Source organism: Magallana gigas, chromosome 8, assembly GCF_963853765.1.
Source record: "Magallana gigas chromosome 8, xbMagGiga1.1, whole genome shotgun sequence".
Classification (NCBI taxonomy): Eukaryota; Metazoa; Mollusca; class Bivalvia; order Ostreida; family Ostreidae; genus Magallana; species Magallana gigas.
Window position 1 is genome coordinate 14,682,361 of NC_088860.1, and position 22,581 is coordinate 14,704,941.

Genomic DNA, 22,581 nt, shown 5'->3' on the forward strand with positions numbered 1-22,581 from the left:
GTTTAGAGACAAATAACTAAAGAAAAAACATGTTTTACGGGCTTAGATTTTGTGAAACGTCTAATTATAAGAAGCAAGATGTATATTTTTACTCAAACTCATGTCAAAAATTTTACTCCAAATACGCCACATATACATGTACCTTTAATCCACATATCTGAAAGTAACTTGCGTATTGCTGATTTCGCAATTCAAATAAACTGTATCATTAGAAAATGTCTAGAATTATAAGCCAAGACACAATTGTTTACATAATGTATTTTAAATTCACAACACTTTCATACAACTCACTCATGAACATCAAGCTTCAAACGCATTTTAAACGAAATCACACTCCAGATATTACAAATTGTTACCAACAACTAACATCACAAAAGGGAAGCACGAATCATAACAATACGGATTAGATATTGGATAGACATATACATACATACGCACGCATTATATTATCAACTTATGGGCAACGATCAATTGTCACGTGATCTGTTGACACTGGTTTGTTCTTCGAACACGTCATCAACAACGTTGTCGATTTGTCTTACTCGATATTCCGCTAGAACATAAAACATTGTTGAAACAACGAGCATTATGATTAGAAAGTACAGTTTAGAATAAACACACATAAATCTATCGCTGACGAAGGAGATGAAAAGTCCCAGGCTTTGCAACATCCTGTAATTTGCGAATGCAATGTCGACTGCTTCAGGACAAGTGATGCAAATCAAAGCTACAAAATGGTAGAGAAAAGGTTAATTTTGATCATGTTCAATTAACCATGCAGTGTACTATCAGCTGATTGACATTTCTCTCTCTCTCTCTCCCCCCTCTCTCTCTCTCTCTCCCTCTCTCTCTCTCTCTCTCTCTCTCTCTCTCTCTCTCTCTCTCTCTCTCTCTCTCTCTCTCTCTCTCAATACTTACTATTGCACTGTGTTTGCCACACTGCGTCGCAAAGACCCAGGGCTGCGGCAATAATAAAATGAACCAGCATATTATCGTCCGGGACCCATATGAGTATAATTATCATCACACCAATGTGAGTTACTCCGCCCACCCCAAATACCGCCTCCCGTGGCACGTGATTGGCCCCTACACCAATCAGCACTGCAATGCAGACATTGGCAACGCCCATAACTATCATGGTATAGCCGACAAACTGGAGTTTCAATGAGCAAGTTACATATGCCTGCAAGATAATTCACATAAATAGATATAGATCTTGTTATTCTACAGACACGTTAATAAAGATACTTTTTACTTAATGGTAAGTGATTATTTATCTATGTATTTTATGTTTTTATGGATATGTCAATATTTCATATTATCTGAAATGATGCAGTGGAGATAAATGGTCAACATTCTACACCAACATGCTTAAAAGAATCTGCGTACCATGTTAAAGTCGGCATAGACGAAACCTTGCTGTAGTCCGCTAAATATAAGTAAAGGGATGAGCAGACGGAACGTTTTGTGGCTCACTAGTAGATCGAGGTGTTGAAGACATATCTGTGGAAAAAAATAGCCTTTACAATTACTTACGATACATTCAAATCACATGCAGTTTTAGAAATTAAAGTGCCAAAGGGTTCTCGAATGTATCAAAACCCCCTTTTTTTTGTATGATAACCATTTACGATACGTCAATATCACAAGCACTTTGAGCAATTCAAGTGCAAAATGTTTCTCAAATATACCGAAGTATTTGGTGTTTAAAATTATAGCGATAACCACCTGGAAACCAGTCTTTTCTGGATAGACTCGTGCCCCTATCCGGTCCAAACAGAAGAAAATCAGACAGAAGCCGATGAAACCAATGGTTAGGTAGGCCCCCATCAGCTTCCATAGCATCGGGTATTTGTCTTCATCTGAAAGTAAAAATTTCATAAAATAAATAATAAGCACGTTTTACACTTTTAATCGGTAAAATTGTTATTTCTGGGCCTTATGGTTTTTGCATGTTTGTTCGTTTTCTGTTTGGCATTATTTTAGCATTGTTTGCGGAAATGTTTCCCTTTTAGTTAATTTTGTTTTGGTGGATTTTCCTCTATTGGTTTATCTGACAAATTGCCTGTGGAATGGATTGGGGTTGATATGCACTTTTAAAAAAAATCTTAATAAAATAAACATTTGAGACTTTGTAAAATAGAAAATTTAACAAAGATTCTTATTAAAAAGCTAATTTATTTTGGAAATCTAACAAAATTAATTTATCGTTAATTAAAGGCACGGTGTGGGAATTTTGTTTGTAAGTTCATCGATCACAAGCCTGTATCTATAAAAACCAACAAAACAAACTTATACACGTATCAGATAGACCATTTACGACCGCCAGTTGACCCTTTTTTGTCGCACAAGTAACGGACAAAATGTAAATTGACTGATCTTCCCACGCATAGAGAAATAAATTGTCTTGTAAAACGGTATACAAGTTCATTGCATTGCATGTTTTCCATAGTTGTAGTTCTGCAGCTATAATATTCCGAAGAATCTTTTCATTGAAAAAAGGCTAACTCTTTCAAAATTTGATTATTACGAGAACTGTAAATTCAATAAATTCTGTTTTCAAAGAAAAAAAATCCTTTATGATTATAACTTGCGTTTTTTCCTAACAAATAAAAATGGTGTGTTGCATGTTGAGAACCAGAGTCTAAGCAATAACAATTCCTATCAGAGAGCCCGAGACATGCAGATACACTCCATGATAAAGTTTTCTGTCAGTACTTCACATCATGGAGACTTATATGAACCACAAATTATATGTATTCCTAAATCATTGAATTCCCATTTTGTATAGCCCAATGGACCAAGTACAAATTACCGACCAACATATTTCGAATTGAATCCTATTGTCAGATTAACAGAAATAATGGTTAAATTTTGCAAACTGTGTTTGTTCTCAAACTTCTTTTTCAATATCATTCACAAGCCAGATATTCATATCTTTTAGCTAAAAAAATGCTATACTGATTTTGATGAACACAAAAAATTTCTTTGTGCTTCCTTAATTTGATCTGAGAAATCAATTTTCTATTCACAAAAAAACCCTTGTAACATTTTTATCGGGCGTACTTGTGTCCATACACCGATATTATGATATCAATACAACATATAAAGCTAAATCTAATGAAAAAAAACCAAATGAAATAAAACCGCAAATCACATTATCTTTAGTACACATCCTTTAAAAATCAGGCCGTATTTAAAATATACTTCTGAGGTTTGGAGAGTGTGTTCTCTTGCAGACTCGAAAAAACTCGAACAAGTACAAATATCTGCTGCCAGAATATATATTAGTAGTAACCGGTTTACCAATATCTGCCTCTAAAGTCTCTCTTTACTTCGAATCAACATTACGTTCAAGATGTAAAATTGCTAGACTCAAAACAATGTTAAGTTGATAAAAATATCACACTTTGTCATGTTCAAAATTTATTTCATGACAAACGTTGTACTGTCAAACTATGCCATGAGAAATTCTCAAGATCACTGCTTACCCAAATGTCGATTTTGAGAATACAAATCATCATTAGTTCCAACTAGGCAAATGGAATTTTTATACCTCTGAATATTAGCGAGCTTTCACTGAAGACCCTCAGTCATGCTATCATCTGTGACGATAATATTTCAAATGCAAAAAAAGAACTCCACCACCATATTTTTTTGGAGACAGGATTCAAAATATAACACTCACTAAACTTCGCCATGATTGCATACTAAAGTGTGACTTATTCAAATACAATATTGTTCTAAGTCATTTACATACAGTGGAAAGGTTCAAGATGCATAGCATTATTTTTCTCATGTACTAAATATGCTGAAGCCTGAGACGAGTTTTAGCGTAGACGATTTTAATATTGTTAATACGCACATTATGCTTTTGGGAGATGGCAAACTTGGTAATAGCGTGAATGATCACTTGTTTTCCTTAGTTTACGTTTTAGTTTTAAAAAAAATCCCGAAGATTTTGATTACATATTTACATTTGTATCAAAACGGGAAGAAACCTTATGGTAAATTATTTTGAATCTTCATGTTTATTTACACATGTGTGACTTTTTATTTGCATGTAAACAATTTGAAGGTCAATTATTGTATAGGGAGAGGGCTACATAAGTTTTATAACTTGTGCCCGATCCAATTGTAATTATACTACAATGGAGTAATTTCAAACCAAATGAAACTAAACCAAACTTTTGTGCATTCTCAAAACAGTATACCGGATTTCTTCCTAATACACAAATTAAATATACCATTGAATTTTATGAAGTCAAATGAATGATGACTGAAGAAACCTTTACGGTAGCCTAGAGGGGAATGCCATAGCTCTGTTAGTCCTACATATTTGCAGGCCTTCAGCTACACATACCGTTTATATTCAGTTAACTAAATATCAAAAACTCATCTATGATATCAACGCAACATCTATAGCATATACATGTACTGATATTTCCATAAAAGTAAAAAAATATATTAAAAAAAATAAAATAAAATAATCTACAAAATGTGCGTATAAAGACTATGTTTGGATCAATTTTCATGAAAAATACGACTTTTCATCACCACAGTCTTTGTAACGCCTCAGTCATTCCCTTATAACTCATACATTAATCTTATCATTTATGTGAATAATACGGGAATGAATGACCATGATCCAGTAACATGTATTATTTAAACAATAAAATGTTTTCTTTGATGATTCATGCTGAGGTGTTGAGATAGCAGAAAAATTACATAACCCGCGCTATGTACATTTCTTTCTGCAATGATCGCTACCTTGGTAAACCGCATAAATCATCACAGAAAGAATATTATTGTTTATCCATGTGTTTACACCTTTCTTTAAACAAATTAATAGATTGGTCATAAAAACTAAGAGAAATTAACTAGATTGTTTTAATGTACATCAGTACGTTAGATAAAAGAAACAGCCAAATCGTCTCCGATTGGACTTTGAGTCCGACATCATCATGATTATTTCGTGCAGTCCGTTTTTTTATTTATTTAAGAATTACCAACGCGGATCCATGAATATTTTTAGCCCTTAACCCCTACAAATGTAGCCCCTAATATTTAAATCGCCGAATTTATCTATGCATCCATTTTTTCCAATGATTAAAGTTTTTGTTAATATAAACTTTATTTAAGCACAGAAGCCAAAAATACAACCGGTATGTGGAACAATTTGCAATATCCAATGTCCAATACTAGTATGCAATGCCCTTGACAAAATTATTTTTTTTTCACTTATTCATTCAATTATAATGTGTTATAATAAATTCGTAATATCATGGGATAATGATATATAATAAGTTCGAAAGTATATACACAGGGACAATTTAGGTGTAAATTAACGATTCTCACTTTGTTGAAATAAGAAATCCAGATTTTTGGCCAGATGTAAATAAATTTCATTAAAATGCTCACGTGCATTTGTTTTTCAATTATTCATCAGTCTTAAAATGTGCACAATATTATCCTAACTATACGACTCTATATGCAAACAGAAACTTTCTGCATGGTACGAAACTATCTAATTTAACGCACGCATGCGAAAACCCAGGCATACATGTATATGTCCCAGAAATGAATTTAACTGGCACGTTATAATGAAGATAACATCCAGCTGGTTTCCTTTCAAGTCGTTTAGCAAGCATTATTTGGGTTTCGAGAACGTTATCAATTAGAGGCCATTAGTACTCTGCATCTCCATTCGCAAGTCTCAAAGACCAGTGCTATCGATCTTCACCGCGGACTGATAAAAACATTCTCCTTTTTAATGTGAGGGACTGTAGAATTGTTTTATTTTTCCCCACGTTTTATTCGAGGCGAAATATTGCGAACAGAAAGCTCGTATCGCTTAATCTGAAACGTTACGAAATAGGGAAATATTGCATAACAGCCCGTATCTTCCAGCAAAACAAATGATTCCCATCCATGCAACAAAAATGAATTACTCATATTGACATAAATATATGGCTCAGGGTACTTAATTGGAAAAAAGGGAAAAAAAGGAAAGCATCCTTTTATTTTGCCAGAATTGTTGTCAGACCAATTTCGAAAAAATTAATTTTTATGTAAAAATTGTAAATCACTACTATTTTTATCGAAATAAAAATATGTGGTTTTCTCGATTTTGCATAATAATGCTATATGACGTAAAAGTAAGTTTTAACTTCTAATATTCCCGCGACCAATATATATTTGTTATGTCAAGTAGTTTTACCGAAATGTGGGCCTTGTGACAAATGTCATAATATCGATTTTTTCATTTAATGAAATACCGATGATTGTGAGGTCAGACTGATTTTGTATACTATCAATCATGTGCTTTATTAAATTAGTTAGATTTCATTATTTCTAGTATGTTCAAATACAAACTGCCCAATTACTCGTTTATCAAGAATTCAAAGCAAATGAAAGCATATACGTGTACATAGTTAAATAAAGTCATATTTCCAATGAAGAAGTCGCGTTTCCGGCGGATGTGCTTGAAAAGTTAAAACATGGTTGACCAAATTTAAGCATAGTCAAGTTAGATTATATCAATGTCATAATAATGCTTATTGTGAACATACATCCTTATCGCTAGGCAGCTTTTTAATATCAAGGAATTTGGCATTAATGAAAGACCTTATAGAAATAAGGGGTCTTACCTACACATTATCAAGCCTCTTTCTTTGTGTACATTTGATAAAAGAGAGGCCATATATTATCGTTTTATTAAGCTAACCGATATATAGGTTCTGCGCGGTTTTGCAACGAAATTTATTCAACTGATATTTCCTCACTTGTAAAATAAAATCATTATAAAAGCACTCAACAAGTAGCACTTCTAATTACATACTAAAAATGATGCAAAGTAGGAAAACCGTCATAGCGCTTAAAACTGTTTCTGATGGCATCATATCACGTAATCACAGGTTATTTTCTTCGAGTGCACTCAACATTTTATTTTTCAAAATCAAGAATAAGGGTAGCTATGAATTAACGTGTTTGGTTCTGTCAAGATCTGTTCAGATTGTTTACCTTTGCTAAACCCTTTAGTAGCAAAAGACAGACAAGTTAGTTCCGGTCGAAAGAATTTTAGCTGTAGTTAAAGGCAGAAATTCAATGTTAGATTTTATCACACCTTATTGGCTTAGGTTTTGGGTGCATTAAATTCTATAAAGAATGAACAATATTACACCCTAAACATCTAGATCTGATGAACAGATCTTCTTCACGTCTTGTTCGTAAAATCCACCCTTTTTTGTCGAAACAGAGGCCAGTGGCTTAAAACAGTATGTTTGACAGGTAAGTCTTTAAGGAGACCGGCTAGTCAACAAAACTAGCCATAATATCTACCTTAAAATTTTAAAGACGGTTTCTTTATTTGTATATACTATTATTTGGTAGCCAAAAAAATTAATTGCCGTTAGCATTAAAATTTATCTATTTTCCTTTATCTCTATAATGAGCTCTTCTTGTTAAGGAGATTAATATGGTCTTAGATTGACCCGACAATCCAGCCCTCTTAAATGAACATTATCCGACTTATACACTCCTTACTCACAAACCTGAAACTTGCATGACACCCCCGGGTACAGGACTACAGGGATACAGACCCCCGCACTTATTAATGGCGGTGGTTTCCGGTGGGCTCGTGGTACTCCAGTTGACATTCAGGTCACCAAGCATACCGCTTCTTTGGTCTGTCGAGGAAGAAGATATCACGATGGATGATATCAAATTACCCCAAATATGTGTCGTCTGAAACCCAGCAAGGAAAAATCCATTAAATCTGAAAACCTCTTTGTCAATTGCTTCCTTTGTGACACGTGACGAATCAAAAGCTAACTTAAGGATGTAGGAGGCCTCGGCCGTCCATAGTATACCCTGTCCCCACCCTGAAAAAAGGGCCGTGGGAATAAGGGTGTAAAATTTGGGATAAAAGTTGGCACCGGTCCAAGTAAGGAAACTAAACATCCCCAAGACGATTGCCCATTTGGCAGACATTATGTTAATAAACGTGGGAGCCCACAGGCAGGTGAAGAACATGGCACCATGGATACATGACATGGCCGTTATTCCAAGATATTTCTGGTCATTTATAGAAGTCTGCAGATTCTGTATTGCTCTAAACACTGAAAACAAGAGGATGAAGCTGATGCACAGAAACACGAGATTCTTCTTGAAGGTGAACAGAATGATGGAAGGAACATTGCTACTTAGTTCTGAGTTTGGCGTTCCGGTGGTATCGGGTTTGTTAAAACTGTGATTGTGGGCTGGTAAATTTAGCTGGTCGTTGGACACACTTGAGGAGGCAATATAGTTATCGGGTATCATACGACCCTCTCCTTCTAAACTTCTTGACCGTCTGAGAATCGCCCTTTTCAATTCCTTAATGTGCTCGTCAGGGAGTTTGTTCATAGAGTGTCTATTATTTGCGCTCGTCTGTTCCTCTTCTGAGCAATTTGGCGGGTCCACTTTGATTTCCACAGGAGTCATTTCAACATTAACATCATCTCGCCGGGTAGCTTGAAAGTAACTCTCCTTTCGACCTCTTTTAATGGTCATTCCTTCGATAAAGTCGGTGTGCTCGGCATCGCCCGTGCTCTTGCGAAGGGCATACCTGTAACTCTCCGTCCGTTGGCGATAAGGTTGGGTCGCGTATGTATAGCTGGGTCGCCTGGGTCGGTATATACCCATACCGTACCCGAGCCCAGTATTAGAAAATGGCGACAATGATGACATATTAGAATAGTTAATATGAAAGTTATTTTTGTACGAGAGCCCACATTTTTGCACAGACAAGTAGTTTCTATAAACTCCTGTGACTAAGGTCCATTGGCATCTGTTTGTCTTAACCGTTCCTTCAGAAAGCGTTTAACTTAATTTTGACGAGATCAATACAAACACACACACTGGTATGATCAAGCTTCCTCCATGGCGCAGGATTCTTCTTAATTTTGTCGTTATTTGTTAAGATTTTGATCCAATATTTTCCTAAACCGGTGATGGTTGGCTCTGAAATGATGGAATAACTACGCGGATCTAACGCCTCTGAAACAAACCAATTCCACAATCAATAGATTTTCTTCATAAACCGCCAAGACTCCAAGGCCGCGCTAACTCCTGACACCCAGTCGCCAATGAACGCCCGAGTGAGACAGGTCGGAGCTGTAGTCTACAATGTAAAAAAGCAAGCATCTACAGGACTGCCTCGCTCCAAAATTGTTAATTCGATAACAAAGAGGGGGAAATGCCGATATTCCACCTCATCGGCTTGGGGGCGTCTCGTATGCTGAAATCACAGCCACCGAATCCCGTGTTTGTTTCAGCAGCATTCCCTGAGTTGAGGTCTCCGGAGACTTGTTTTTACTTCCCTTTAATACCTAACAAATGTCAAGCAGACACATTTGGTCCTCCTACAATCGCCAAATGGCTAAGACGATGTGAGAAAAAAGGAGTCGCGCGCTTAGACGATGTCCTCGCTCCCCTGTTCCGACTCTGTACAAGTAATCGACCGCTCACATACATTTCTATGCGAGGAAAATGCATGCTGATGTATTCCCTAAGGTGGACTAGAATCGACGCTACCGAAATAAAAAGCACTTAACTCTCAGATGCTGTTCACGAGAAACAACGTAATTTTCAAAAAAAAAAACCCAGTGCGTTTTTTACTGGATGTATTCTAGTTTATTCCTTACTCGTTAATGCTCAATCCGTACAATCGATTTGCAACGTTAGAATGCGAATCACAAATTCTACACATTTGGTAATTGGTGGAAATGTGCCTGGTTTTCCAAAGGCCCCGTTTTTTTGTAATTCTATTTCGCAAAGTGAATGAGCATCATAATTAATATCTGCGCATAGCTACGTCTGGACCTCTTTTTAACTTCTTCAATGCTTGGTGTGGATCGATAGGCGAAAAAGAAAAAGCGTTATCAAGTGCCGGTAATGCAGTACATCCAATGTCTGACCTCGCCAGTGACTCGAAGCCAATTTCCACGACTTCCATCATTCACAAGGATTACCAATCAGAAGTCATTATCTCAGATTTCATTATCTTCCATTATATAACAAAATGAAACACTTAGCCGGGAGAAACTGTATTCAGAAATATTCAAGGTTATTAGTATCTACCTAAATTGCTGATCTATCTATCTATCTATCTATCTATCTACTAGATGAGTGTTTTGTAGATAAGAGCATATTTTGTTAAAAGGTACGAAAACATACGACAACCTCTCCAGATCGATGTAATAAGTAATCTGCTTACTCCTAACAAGATATCTCAAACACCTCTATGTGAAAGCTAAAAATATCAAAACTAATATATGCTTGATTTATGAATATTAAATTAAAAATAAATATTGTTTGAAAACCTACGAGTAGTACCGCATGCGCCTTTTAAATTGATTTATCATATCTTATTTATCATTATATATATTCATTTTACAATATTTACATTCAGTGTAAATTTCCCCTTTTCTTTGCATTGGAAATCTGCGACGTTCAATTTCCTGTGAATACACTATGCGTGCTAACGCGTGGTATTCAATTTGTCTGCACCGCCTTGGTGTGTTATAGGACCGACGACATCCAAAAATAAGCAATCAATCAATGCTTAATTATACGATATGTTTTCAAAACTAATGACCTGTATAGACGTATAGACAAATATCAGTATTCTTTGATTTCTAGATTAATTTCTTTTTAAAGGTACTGGTATATATCGTGTATTTTTAGTGAATTACATCAGTAAAATCTATTACATCAGTAAAATATATATTTTTTTTTTACTTGCCGTAAGATAATACAAAAATTTTTAACAACCCCTCCTTAAATGGGTCACTGACAAGCACATCAATAGCGATTACGATGAAGAAAAGTATACCGTTATGCAAAGAGAGAGAGAGAGAGAGAGAGAGAGAGAGAGAGAGAGAGAGAGAGAGAGAGAGAGAGAGAGAGAGAGAGAGAGAGAGAGAATGGCAAGGATAGGAACAAAGGGGGATCTTCATCGGAGACCATGTAGAAAGATGGATTAGGGTTAAAGCCGAATAGGATTTAGGTGGGTCGCCGTATGTTTCGACAAATAGATAAACGGGGCGTGTAGATTTCAGTCCTGTCAGTTTCCTATCAGTTTCAGTCACTGTAGGTTTCGACTAATCGATAAACGGGGTGTGTAGATTTCAGTCATGTTAGTTTCTATAGAGCAATTTAGAGGGAATCATACTCGGTAGATGAAAATATATACCTTTAAACACAAGCACATTTTAATTCTTATTCAAGCTAGCTTTACTGCCTCCGAAGTTGTCAATGCTCATATAATTTAATCATGAGTAACTTATAAAAATCTTAATATTAATTTAAGTACTGAGCGATTGCCGATGATAGAGTGAAATACAATTTTCTGTTAGAGTACTAACAGTACTTTGATTATATTCCTTTTCTGCAGGCTTAATGACTGCAATTAGTAGCAGTCTGGTCGTTTGGTATACATGTATGGTAGATTTGAATTTAATTCATGAACTCTGGCTGTTTTCCTTATACGTTATGAAGTTTTGAAAATAACCCTACCGGGACACCATATATACTATTTGTATTCTTATGCTAATCAATAAAGCTACATTAACTGGGATTTAAAACCCTAGTTTCATTTTACTTCTTTCGAAGAAATTAGTTTTCATTTTTTCTCTAAGACTGTCCATATTTTGTCAGAAGACTAGCTGAGGAAAATTTGAACCATATCGGTTTTCAGCTAATCCAGGTATTTATTTCCATAAAAGGTATTCTCTTTTGAGAAGTGGACAGACATTGCCGGATGTAGCTAGGCTATGCATATCCGCTTCTTAAAAGAGAATACATAAAAGGTAACCTTGTCTTAAATCTCATGCTGCTTCGATCCTAAATTCGATAAGTTAATTTAATCGCTGTCAGAATACCACCAGAATTATACATATTTACACATATTAATTCCAATGATGAACCAAAAGGAAGAAAATTATACATTTTTCTATGTTTATGTTTGTCTTAAATGGACAAAGTCGGTCACGTATAACATGTTGACAAAATGCTTTTTTTTTCGTTCTGACAGGGATTGAGATTAAAATAAGTGATATATGTTTTCAAAAAACCTAGAATTCGTAAAGTTAAAGGGGGTGGGGGATACTTGGTTTGTATGGATCCCAATTGTTTTAACATTGGACATTTATATCTACAAAAGAACATTTTGTACATGTATTTTTATCTAAACTGGAAATGTCTCTATATATTTCTCTATAAACATCAGGGGCCCGTTTCTCAAAAAGGCCTACGTCCAGGCGTAAGCTTAGTCCGGACTAAATCAGGGACTAAACCTCAAAACCAGACTAAGTTGCGTTTCACAAAAAGGCGGAAACTTAGTCGGGACTAAATTTGGGTTTAAATCTACGCCTGCTAATGGGTAGGCGTAAGTCCTTAGTCTGTGCACAAAAAATGGCGAGTGTTTTGTTTTTAAGGCAAAATAAACAGAGAATTTTAATTTTTGGTTTGTTATACGTCTTATTAAGGTAAACATTCACCATTTCTTGAAATATTTGTACATGTACGTATAACTTTAAAAAATACCTATTGTTCGATAACTGTTCCTATTTTTAAATAGATTAAGATTAAATCAATTTGATAATTAATGGGCTTATTAAACACATATAATATACATTACTTCTCGTTAATGAAATCTATATTTTAAGTATGAAGAATTAAAGATGGGTATACCCCGATAGATGATATAAACACAATAATTAAAAAGATGCTGTACTTTTAAATTAAACATGCATTCCCCAACAAGATAGATGTATACATAAGTATGAATAGATTATTGATTTTTAAATCAATACTCAGTAAGCATAGACTGGAATTTAATGATCCTAATCAAATTTGAACCTATGAAACGAAACTGATTTCAAAATATTGAGAATACTCCTTTGAATAGGAGCAATTCAAAACGTTTACAGTTGTAATTGTCCTTGTGCGTTGTTGTATATTCTATACCTACATGTATACTACTTACAACTTTACAACACGTATACATTCTCATTTTCATTTTTTTACTCCTAGTATCTTAACAAAACCGTATGAAAGCTACAGGTATTTTGAATGTTTATGAACTCGCATTTAGATACATGTACAATCAATTTTTGTTAAAATATTACTTAAAATATGTTTTAGAAGCGTGCAGAGTGTGTATCAATTGTAGATCTATTGACATGCGTTTGTCGAGGTTCTTGAAGATTCTAAAATTTCACATGCACACCTTGAATTTTCGGAGCTCAAATTAATTCATTTATTTTATTAATTCTAGGATTAAGTGTTCAATTTCCTTCATATTAAACGTCGATTGTAATCCTTTTTAAATAGGTATGGTTTACATGTACTATGGATGATCTTCGTGCATATGCATATGTGTTGTTTATTTGTACTCATTTAACTGAATTGGTATTTAATTACTTGAATTCATGATAGTTTTGTTTCATCATATTTTTAAAGATGTATGTATATCAAGTGATGTTTTTTTTTTTATTTCGAAGTTGTCGACCTGCAATACAAAAGCGTTGTGTTTTAGCATTTTACAGCAGTGTGAATTATTTACAAATTTAACTAGCGTGCATTTGTCATACTTGTTTTAATCAAGATACTGTACACAGAGTTATTTTCGTCCCGTGTAATTTCCGCCCTTCTAACAGTTGCAAACAGTTTCGCTCTGTCATGAATTCGCCCAGTCACAGTTGTTACTTAAAAAATTCACCCGCTGACAACGAGGGTGAAATGATTGGAAATTAAACGGGGGCGAATAATCCCCTGTATACAGTATATATTACTTTCACACCCCCCCCCCCCCGAAAAAAAACCAAAACAAAACAATCAATCGATGAAATCAAACAACAGGAAAGGGAGTTGGGTAGACCCCGGCCTCAAATGTTGATAATTTCTGTCTTGTTAATTGTTGACAATATATTTCAAAACTATTATCATTTGAATCGCAGAAAATCAAGAATCGTTTCCATGTCACTGTCTACATTCTTTCATTATTGGAACAGAGGATGGAACTTTTCTTCCTTTTGTAGACATGGACAAGGATCATGTAATGTTCGTTATACAGTAGATATTTTCTATTTCAGTTGGTTGTTGTTTATAACCTATGGACATATTATTTTCTATAAATAATATAGTGATAGGGTAAAAAAGAATCAAGCTTTATCCCAGCATCTGAAAGTGTCTACATGTATCTATATAAAGCATACTTATCATTCTGCAGATGTATGCGGGTATATCTACTGTACCCTGTCCCTGTATTCTATAAATATTTGAAGTTTACACGAACATTGGAGTTAATTTCTATGTATTGTTTCGTTCAATTAATATGTACGATTGTGCCTCAACATCATCTACAATGCATTGAATCATATATTTGGTTTCTGAATCCTCTTATATATGCCTTTTTCATATCAACTGTTTTCTCTAAAATTTCATTATGTTAAGAAGTGTATAGGCATTTGTTCTACTTTCATAAATACACACTGTTATGAGCGACTTGAACTATGCACAGTGGTATAGAATAGCATGCGTACTTTCGGGACATGTACTATATATATGAATTGGAAAATTGATCCACCACATATAATCATAGCCTCAAAGCAAAACAAAATAGGATATGCGCATGCTTAGTACTCAGCGGAGATGTCTAAGTTCTTCTACATTTAAACCCTAACTTACGCCTCTTTCAGAAACGCAACTTAGACCCGACTAAATATTGGCGTAAGTTCGTTAGTCGGACTAACTTAGGCCCAGATTTACGCCTTTTTGAGAAACGGGCCCCTGGTAGAGATGTTTATAGAGAAATATATAGGCCATACGATAACGTAACATATCTCTCTGACTGATACGACGATATAGATATATATATATATATATATATATATATATATATATATACATGTAGATAGATAACATTTTTCAAATATGATAAAATATAAATACATATACTGTAGAATCATTAGATTTCGTGGTGGCTCAATTTTCGTGGAATTCGTTGATACCTCTCATTCACGAAATAACATCCTCCACGAATTGATAAATTAGGTTAATAAAGTCATATTTCCAATTGTATATATATATAAGAACACACGAAATTACGTACCAAAGAACCTGTAAAATTTAAGCCATCCACGAAAATTGGCCCCCACGAAATTTAATGATTCCACAGTACCCACTCTCTTTTTTATATATTAATACTATTACTTATTATAGGTTAGTTACTGACTCACTGCGGAAATATATTGCCCAGGTTGATCAATCTCATAGATGGCGAGGCGAAGCCGAGCCGTCTATGAGACTGATCAACCCAATATATTTCCGTAGTGAGTCAGTAACTAACCTAATAAGTGTTTTGTTTTCCCGAAGACTATCAAGCGACATGTTTATTCACAAATAGCGATGATCAACGCAAAGCCATGTTTAAGATGCCTAACATCTCGTTCAATTAAACTCATTTAAGCTCTTCAAAATTTTCAATCCCACCTTTCAAATACCCTTTAAAAACTTTGCTTCACCCATGTTTACTTACAATATTTTGTTGCTATTCAATTTTAAATGCTTTCTCCCTTTCCTCTGCAGAGATTTGAGCAAATTTCGACGCTGCCATTTTATTCTGCTCCAGACAAAACAATGTGACGTCAATATTCTAAGGGCAACTACTCTAATTTTAAAGAATTTTAAAGGGCAATTACTCCAAATACTTTAAGAACTTACAGCATGCGGTTTATGTATTAAATACTATGAAATGTCCAAATGAGTAAGCGAAGCGTCGGCCAATGACGGCCATATTGCCTAAATTATTTCTCACCGAACAAATATAGAGATATATGAGGCAATCACGTGCTATGTTAAACAATGAAAGTGTGACATTTCAGTCCAAGGGAAAACAAAGGTATATATTTCATTTCAAAGCGTATATAAAACTATACAGAGAAATGTATATATATATATATATATATATATATATATATATATATATATATATATATATATATATATATATATATATATATAACACAACAGTGGTATCATTTGACTTTTATTATAGGTGGAGACTTTTAGGACACGTATTTTGAAGCAAACGAAGAAACATCATCAAGATGCACAAATCTATCTTACTATTGATTTGTATGTTGAGTTGTCTTCCGCTCTTGTCCAATGCATCAATATTTTCTAATATTCTGGGAGGGGTGGTATCGGTCGTGAAGTTGGTCAGGGAGGTCATTGATATGTTTACAACTTCTACAGAGGAAAAACAGCTGGAGCATCTTACCCAAGAAATGTCAACCTTAAAAAGAGCGATGAATTCGAGCAACGGTAGATTGCTTCAGATGATGAAGGAAACTTCTTATAAAACAGTCCTAACAGATAGTATTGACAAAATTGAGAGCTGCGAAAAAGATTATTACAACTATCTTGCTAACAAATCCAATGCAACGAGAAAAAACTTAGAAAAGTGCCATGATATCATAGAGAACGTACGCACACTGGGTAAATACCTATCAGGCAAATCGATTCTGAACACTCCACCATTGTTAGATCTTTATAAAGAAAACGGCGTTTGTGATGGGGCGGTCATTAATGGCGTTTTCAAATATGTATTTTCCAACTTGGCTGTTGGATGCAGTGTGGTGAGAACCACAGAAGCACTTACGCATGAAAGCAGAACGAATCTGTACGACGATGAATGCAAAACGATAATGAATGATGTCCTTAATTACATGGAAAGCGAGTACAATGGCTGCGCACCCAAATCTTGCAACACTTTTCACAACCATGTGAATAATCAACTTGCATCACACACGTCACTCACCCTTGGCGCTCTTCATGGAAAACTCTCTGAAATGTACCCATGGTTTAATTTTCTTGTCTTTAAATTTGAGAAGGGCGGCAAAGCAACGGAAGCTGGGAACTTTTCGTTAGGGCACGATGATGGCATATGGTTGCTGGGACATAGATACGATATATTTTATTTCGATGCACGGATACAAATTTCCCAACAGAACCAAAAATACCAACTTCTCATCGAGGTCCATGAAAAATATTTAAAAGGTAGCTATTTCGGAAACGTTTCCATGGAAACAACTCATTATGCAGGGGGTACCTTCAAAGTTTTTCAAGGATATGCCTCCGAAAACAATGTATATTGTGCGAAGCCAAATACCTACACTGTGGTACATGTAGGTGAAGAAGGCAAAGAGGCAAATACCTACACTGTGGTAGGTGAAGAAGGCAAAGAGGGTTATCAAAGTAATGGTGCCGATCTGCGACGTACCAAACTTCCGGTTGTCTGGTGCATCCTTATTGTGTTTTATTTTCTGTGTGGATGAACTAAAACCAACTATGCTTCTATTCCCGCGAATGTTATATATTTAATTATACTCATGTGCATTGATACTAGATAAGTGAAATTTTAAAAAACCCTTTACTTCCGGTAAGACATTGATTTTTGTCGGAGTTTAGGACAAATATATTCATATACCTTTGTCTTAATAGCAAGATTATTTAAATTGTAATATTTGTTCGATCATTATGAGTGAAACCTTTTTTAATGAATACTCCAGTTTTGCAGGTATCAAGATTAATACTACATTTATTTTTTAATTATTTGTTTTAGTTGGTTTTTTTTGTGTTTTAATTTTAATTTTTCTGCTGTTTTGTTAATTGTTTTCTTTTTTGGTTAAAATGACAGAGAATATATATACCAAATCTTTCAAATGATGTACATGTACAAAGGACGCTCAATGTTATGCTTGTTGTGTATTTGTTTGAATTTGAAAATAATCCAGATATTATTTCATAGTCAAATGTATCATTGAACAATTTTAATTTTAAAAAAAGGGGCGTTGTTTTAAAATCATTTTGAACAAAATCGCCAAAAGTAATATATTTAGTAGTAATATGTAAACGTGCATTCCACGAAAAATTATTTTTTAAGTTCAAGTATATTTAGTTAATATTTGACTTACGTACATTTTTGGATAAAAAGAAATTTTTACAGTCATTTAATATGCACGTTGATACTCTAATTTTTACAATGTATTTATTATACTTGTTTCACTTAATATATATGATTTATTAAGCAAATTAAAAGTTACTAAATTACTAGTGCTATAACCAGAGTTATATACCTATTTGTTTTATTTTATTTAACAATTATTTTATTATGCAAATAAATACATAATAGGATTGGAAATCAGGCTATGCCTATTTTAGTCCTCTACCCAAGGATCAACTGATATTCCAGTTACATTTGAATTATATAAGAATAAAAGTTGCAGGATATAATAAGTTCATAATATAATATGAAAATGTAGCATTTAAGAAGTTGGAATTCATGTAGGATTAAGAACAGAGAAAAAAAAATAAAGAACAACCAAAAAACCCCAAAACAAAACAAATCAAAACAAAGAACAAAAAAAAAGAATGGAAGAAAAAAATGACAAAAATTGGGGTCATATAAACAATTGAAAATAAGAAAAATTGTAATGATAGTGAATAGCTTATATAAAGTATATGATAAAAATAAGAGGAAAAAGATATTGAGTGCATGTATATATGTACTGAAGTAAAGTTTAAGATGATATTATACACAAGATTATTAATAACAGGTACCATTTAGAATCTTTTTTTTTAATGAACTGCTTGAAAAATTGAGCAGTTGGTTTTATAGGGAAGTTGTCTATCGCCGAAAAGTAAAACATGTAATACTTGCTTATGATTGTGATTGTTTAGGTTTATATTATTTTGAATACTGGTAATAAGGAATGTTCTGTGATCAATGTAAGCTGGACAAGCAAGGAAAAAATGAAGATTGTCTTCAAGTGTGTGACCACAATTATTACAAGTTGAAGTGTCACTTAAATGTTCATTAAAAAGGTGAGCTTGTAAATTACTGGATTTATTTAAAAGTTGACAGTGAGCAATATTTTCTTTGCGATTTCCATAATTGTAAACTATTTGTTTATCTATATCGACATGCATGTATATCCTTTTTAGAGGAACTAATACTGTTTGAGCTCAAAATTGAAAAAAAAAATTAGAAATGCTAGTATCGGATTTTTAATGCCTCGTCAAAATGTGAAAGTCATATACTGAGTTACAAGCAAGACTCAGTTTGAAATTTTTAGTTATGATAAAGGCCCAAGCTATATTATTGTTAATATTTGAGGGGGGTTTTTTTGGTATAAGTTTTCAATGTTGCTTCTTCTGTTGATAATATTATTCATGAACACATTTAAATAGTTTATCTTGTTTGCCATAATTCATTTTGTCAAAGAAATGGTTATTCCTTACTTAACGTTATTTGTAAACAAATATATGTCTGGAGCTTTGTTTACGTAACAATGATTTCCTCCCTTTGTTATTCAATTGTAACTTAACTTCCAATATTTAATTTTTGTCAGTCATTCAAATTGCACCAGTTAATAAAAAATAAAATAAAATTTAGATTTCAAAGCGTATGCAACCCCCTTTTAGATCCAAATAATTCTCCTCAAGTCACGATAGCTATCTTAGCAAGTCAAGATAACTTTCATGTAAATTCGACAAACTCCCATCTTATATGGGTTTTTTTTTTTATTAAAAATGAGTTTTCTTAATTTAATGAGGGATTTTTTTTCTACTTGACAAGTTAACTATCTGGTATCTCGATTAAATATTGCCCTGTAATATACTAGTAAACATCTGTAATGTGATGAAAATGAAATGAATTAAAACACTAAAATTTGATATTAAAAACCTAATTTATTTACCTAAGCATGTTGCATTAAAATACTACATTGATAATATCTTTGATATTAAAATCAATACGAGCATGTGCTTGTTACTACATTTAATTCCCCTTAGATGGCGTTACTTTAGTCATTCTTAATTTAATCATGTTTTCACATGTGTTTATTAATTTATCTTTCTTTTAAAATAGATGTTATTTATGGTGGCATATTAATGCCATCCAATATTGTTTACGATGCAGCAAGATAAAAAAAAAAAAGGAAATGCCATAAGAAACTTGGAACTTGGAAACTTGTGTTGTGGTATCCAGAGTCTTTTATGTACGGAATGAATTTGTGATATTAGTAAATTGAATTTTATCTATAGGGGATCCGAATCGCCCAGCGCTAAGCGATTTAATTGCAACTTCGCATGCCTTTCTGGGAGAACTCGGGGAAACACCTCGAATGTATTCACATTACCCGATATTAGACTTTTATACAAATTGGAGTTGCTTTCTATCAATTTAAGGTATCTGCTAGACTTTCTTGTATATCTTTTCTCTGTTATTATTTCGGGCAATTCATTGAAATAAAAGTCCAGCTCAACCCTCAACCGGTCGTATGTGTTGTACTCATATCAAGTTCAGAAAAAGGAAAATTGTCATGAACATCTATGTGATAGATTCGAGGTGTTTTTCTAGCTCTGCTCTGTCTTAAATGGACAAAGTCGGTCACGTATAACATGTTGACAAAATGCATTTTTTCCGTTCTGATAGGGATTGAGATTAAAATAGTGATATATGTTTTCAAAAAACCTAGAATTCGTAAAGTTAAAGGAGGTGGGGGATAATTGGTATTTATGGATCCCAATTGTTTTAACATTGGACATTTATATCTACAAAAGAACATTTTGTACATGTATTTTCATCTAAACTGGAAATGTCTCTATATATTTCTCTATAAACATCTGGTAGAGATGTGTATAGAGAAATATACATGCCATACGATAACGTTACATATCTATTTGATGAATAGGAGGATATAGATATATACATGTAGATAGATAACATTTTCAAATCCGAAAAAAAATAATTACCCACTCTCTTTTTTTATATACACTGTATTAATACAAGTATTTCATTTCAAAGCGTAGATACATAGATACGATATATTTTATTTCAATGCACGGATACAAATTTCACAACAGAACCAAAAATACTTACTTCTCATCGAGGTCCATGAGAAATATTTATAGGGTAGCCAATTCGGAAACCTTTCCATAGAAACAACTCATTATGCAGAGGATACCTTCAAAGTTTATCAAGGATATGCCTCCGAAAACATTGTATACTGTGCGAATCCATACAGTGTGGCAGGTGAAGAAAGCAAGGAAATCAAAGAGGATAATCAAAGTAATGGTGCTGAAACGCGACGTACTCAACTTCCGGTTATCTGGTGCATCCTTATTGTGTTTTATTTTCTGTGTGGATCAACTAAAACCAACTATGCTTCTGTCATATATTTAATTATACTCATGTGTATTGATACTAGATAAGTGAAATTTAAAAAAAAAAAACCTTTACCTTCGGTAAGACATTGATTTTTGTCGGAGGCTATGACAAAATAATCCCTTTGTCTTAATTTTGAGATTATTTTAAATGTAATATTTGTTCGATCATTATGAGTGAAACCTTTTTCAGTGAATACTCCAATTTTGCGGGTATCAAAATAAATACTACATTACATTTGTTTTCTATTTGTTTTATCTGTGTTTTTCTGTGTTTTGATTTTTAATTTTTGCTGTTTTCGTTACTGTTATTTGTTTTTTGGGTTTTTTGGTTTTTTTTTGTTTTTTTTGTTTGGTTTTTTTTGGGGGGTTAAATAGACATGGAAGAGAAATATCCAATCGTTTAAATGATTTACAAAGGACACTAATAGCTATGCTTGCCTTGTTGTGTGTTTGTTTGAATACCTTTTGAAAGATATTTTATTTTAAAGAAAATAATCCAGAAATAATTGTCAAATGTATAATTGAACAATCTTAATAAACATTTAAAGTTTTACCTTTCCTTTTTTATGTTTAAAATGGTTGATATGGGTAATTGTAATGCCTCGTCAAATATTGAGTGACAAACAAGATACAGAGTTTGGAGTTCTTTGTTTTGTAAACAAAGCTTGAGTTTTGTTATTGTTAATATGTGTGTTTCATTGGTATCTTTAAATCCTTCTTTTTATTGAATTGTCAACATATAAAGTATTGTGACCTCTTATTTATGCAAATTTATTGAATTATATCTTGTGATTTCTGTATCATTAATGTCACCTTAATGAATTTTACCAGTTTACGAAGTTTGAAATGTTGATTTAAGAATGTGATTAAATCGTATTGAGATAGAAATAAAAGTTGTTGAAATAGAAACATATTTATGTCGATATACCTAAAATGTATATATTTTCATTGTTCGATATCAACATTTCTTTCTCAATATGACTAAAACCCATTTCAAAACTATTATTTCTAACTCCGCATTTTGTGAAGTCGATATAGCAGATAGCAAGAAAACTGATAAATTACAATAAGGTGATTTAAATTATGTTAACTTACTTCAATACAATGCAAAATATGTGCGTAATTAAATCGACATAATAGTTTATATGTTGATAAGACGATAAAAAGTATGACAATGTATCAGTTATAACACAACAAGTGTAGAACCCGATACGTTTCCGTATAATTACTAGTATCTAAAATTGAGGAACTTCTGACAGGTGTCCTTTATTGTTGCATATTTCTGCCAACCACATAACTTTA

At 33.4% G+C, this 22,581-nt stretch overlaps 1 protein-coding gene and 1 long non-coding RNA gene across 2 annotated transcripts; one reads left to right on the forward strand and one right to left on the reverse strand.

Annotated features, from left to right (window-relative positions):
* Nucleotides 1-240: 240 nt before the first annotated feature.
* On the reverse strand, nucleotides 241-9,895 carry LOC105348793 (protein unc-93 homolog A). The gene is made up of 5 exons (XM_011458364.4): nucleotides 7,554-9,895; nucleotides 1,729-1,862; nucleotides 1,390-1,503; nucleotides 919-1,183; nucleotides 241-727 (listed from the first exon to the last, which is right to left on the reverse strand). The coding sequence occupies exons 1-5, from the start codon at nucleotides 8,728-8,730 to the stop codon at nucleotides 468-470; spliced, it is 1,950 nt and encodes a 649-aa protein (XP_011456666.3). The 5' UTR covers nucleotides 8,731-9,895; the 3' UTR covers nucleotides 241-467.
* Nucleotides 9,896-11,573: 1,678 nt separating this feature from the next.
* Nucleotides 11,574-18,946, forward strand: LOC109617178 (uncharacterized). The gene is made up of 2 exons (XR_010708281.1): nucleotides 11,574-11,749; nucleotides 16,103-18,946. It is a non-coding gene; the product is annotated as an uncharacterized lncRNA (long non-coding RNA).
* The last annotated feature ends 3,635 nt before the right edge of the window (nucleotides 18,947-22,581 follow it).

Bases quoted from the DNA above. Each gene is read 5' to 3' on its own strand.
- LOC105348793 (XM_011458364.4), bottom strand. From the start codon at position 8,730: ATGTCATCATTGTCGCCATTTTCTAATACTGGGCTCGGGTACGGTATG. The intron at 1,184-1,389 runs GTACGCAGATTC...ATTATCTTGCAG, and splicing joins TCTATGCCGACTTTAACATG to GCATATGTAACTTGCTCATT. The intron at 728-918 runs GTAAGTATTGAG...ACCATTTTGTAG, and splicing joins GTGGCAAACACAGTGCAATA to CTTTGATTTGCATCACTTGT.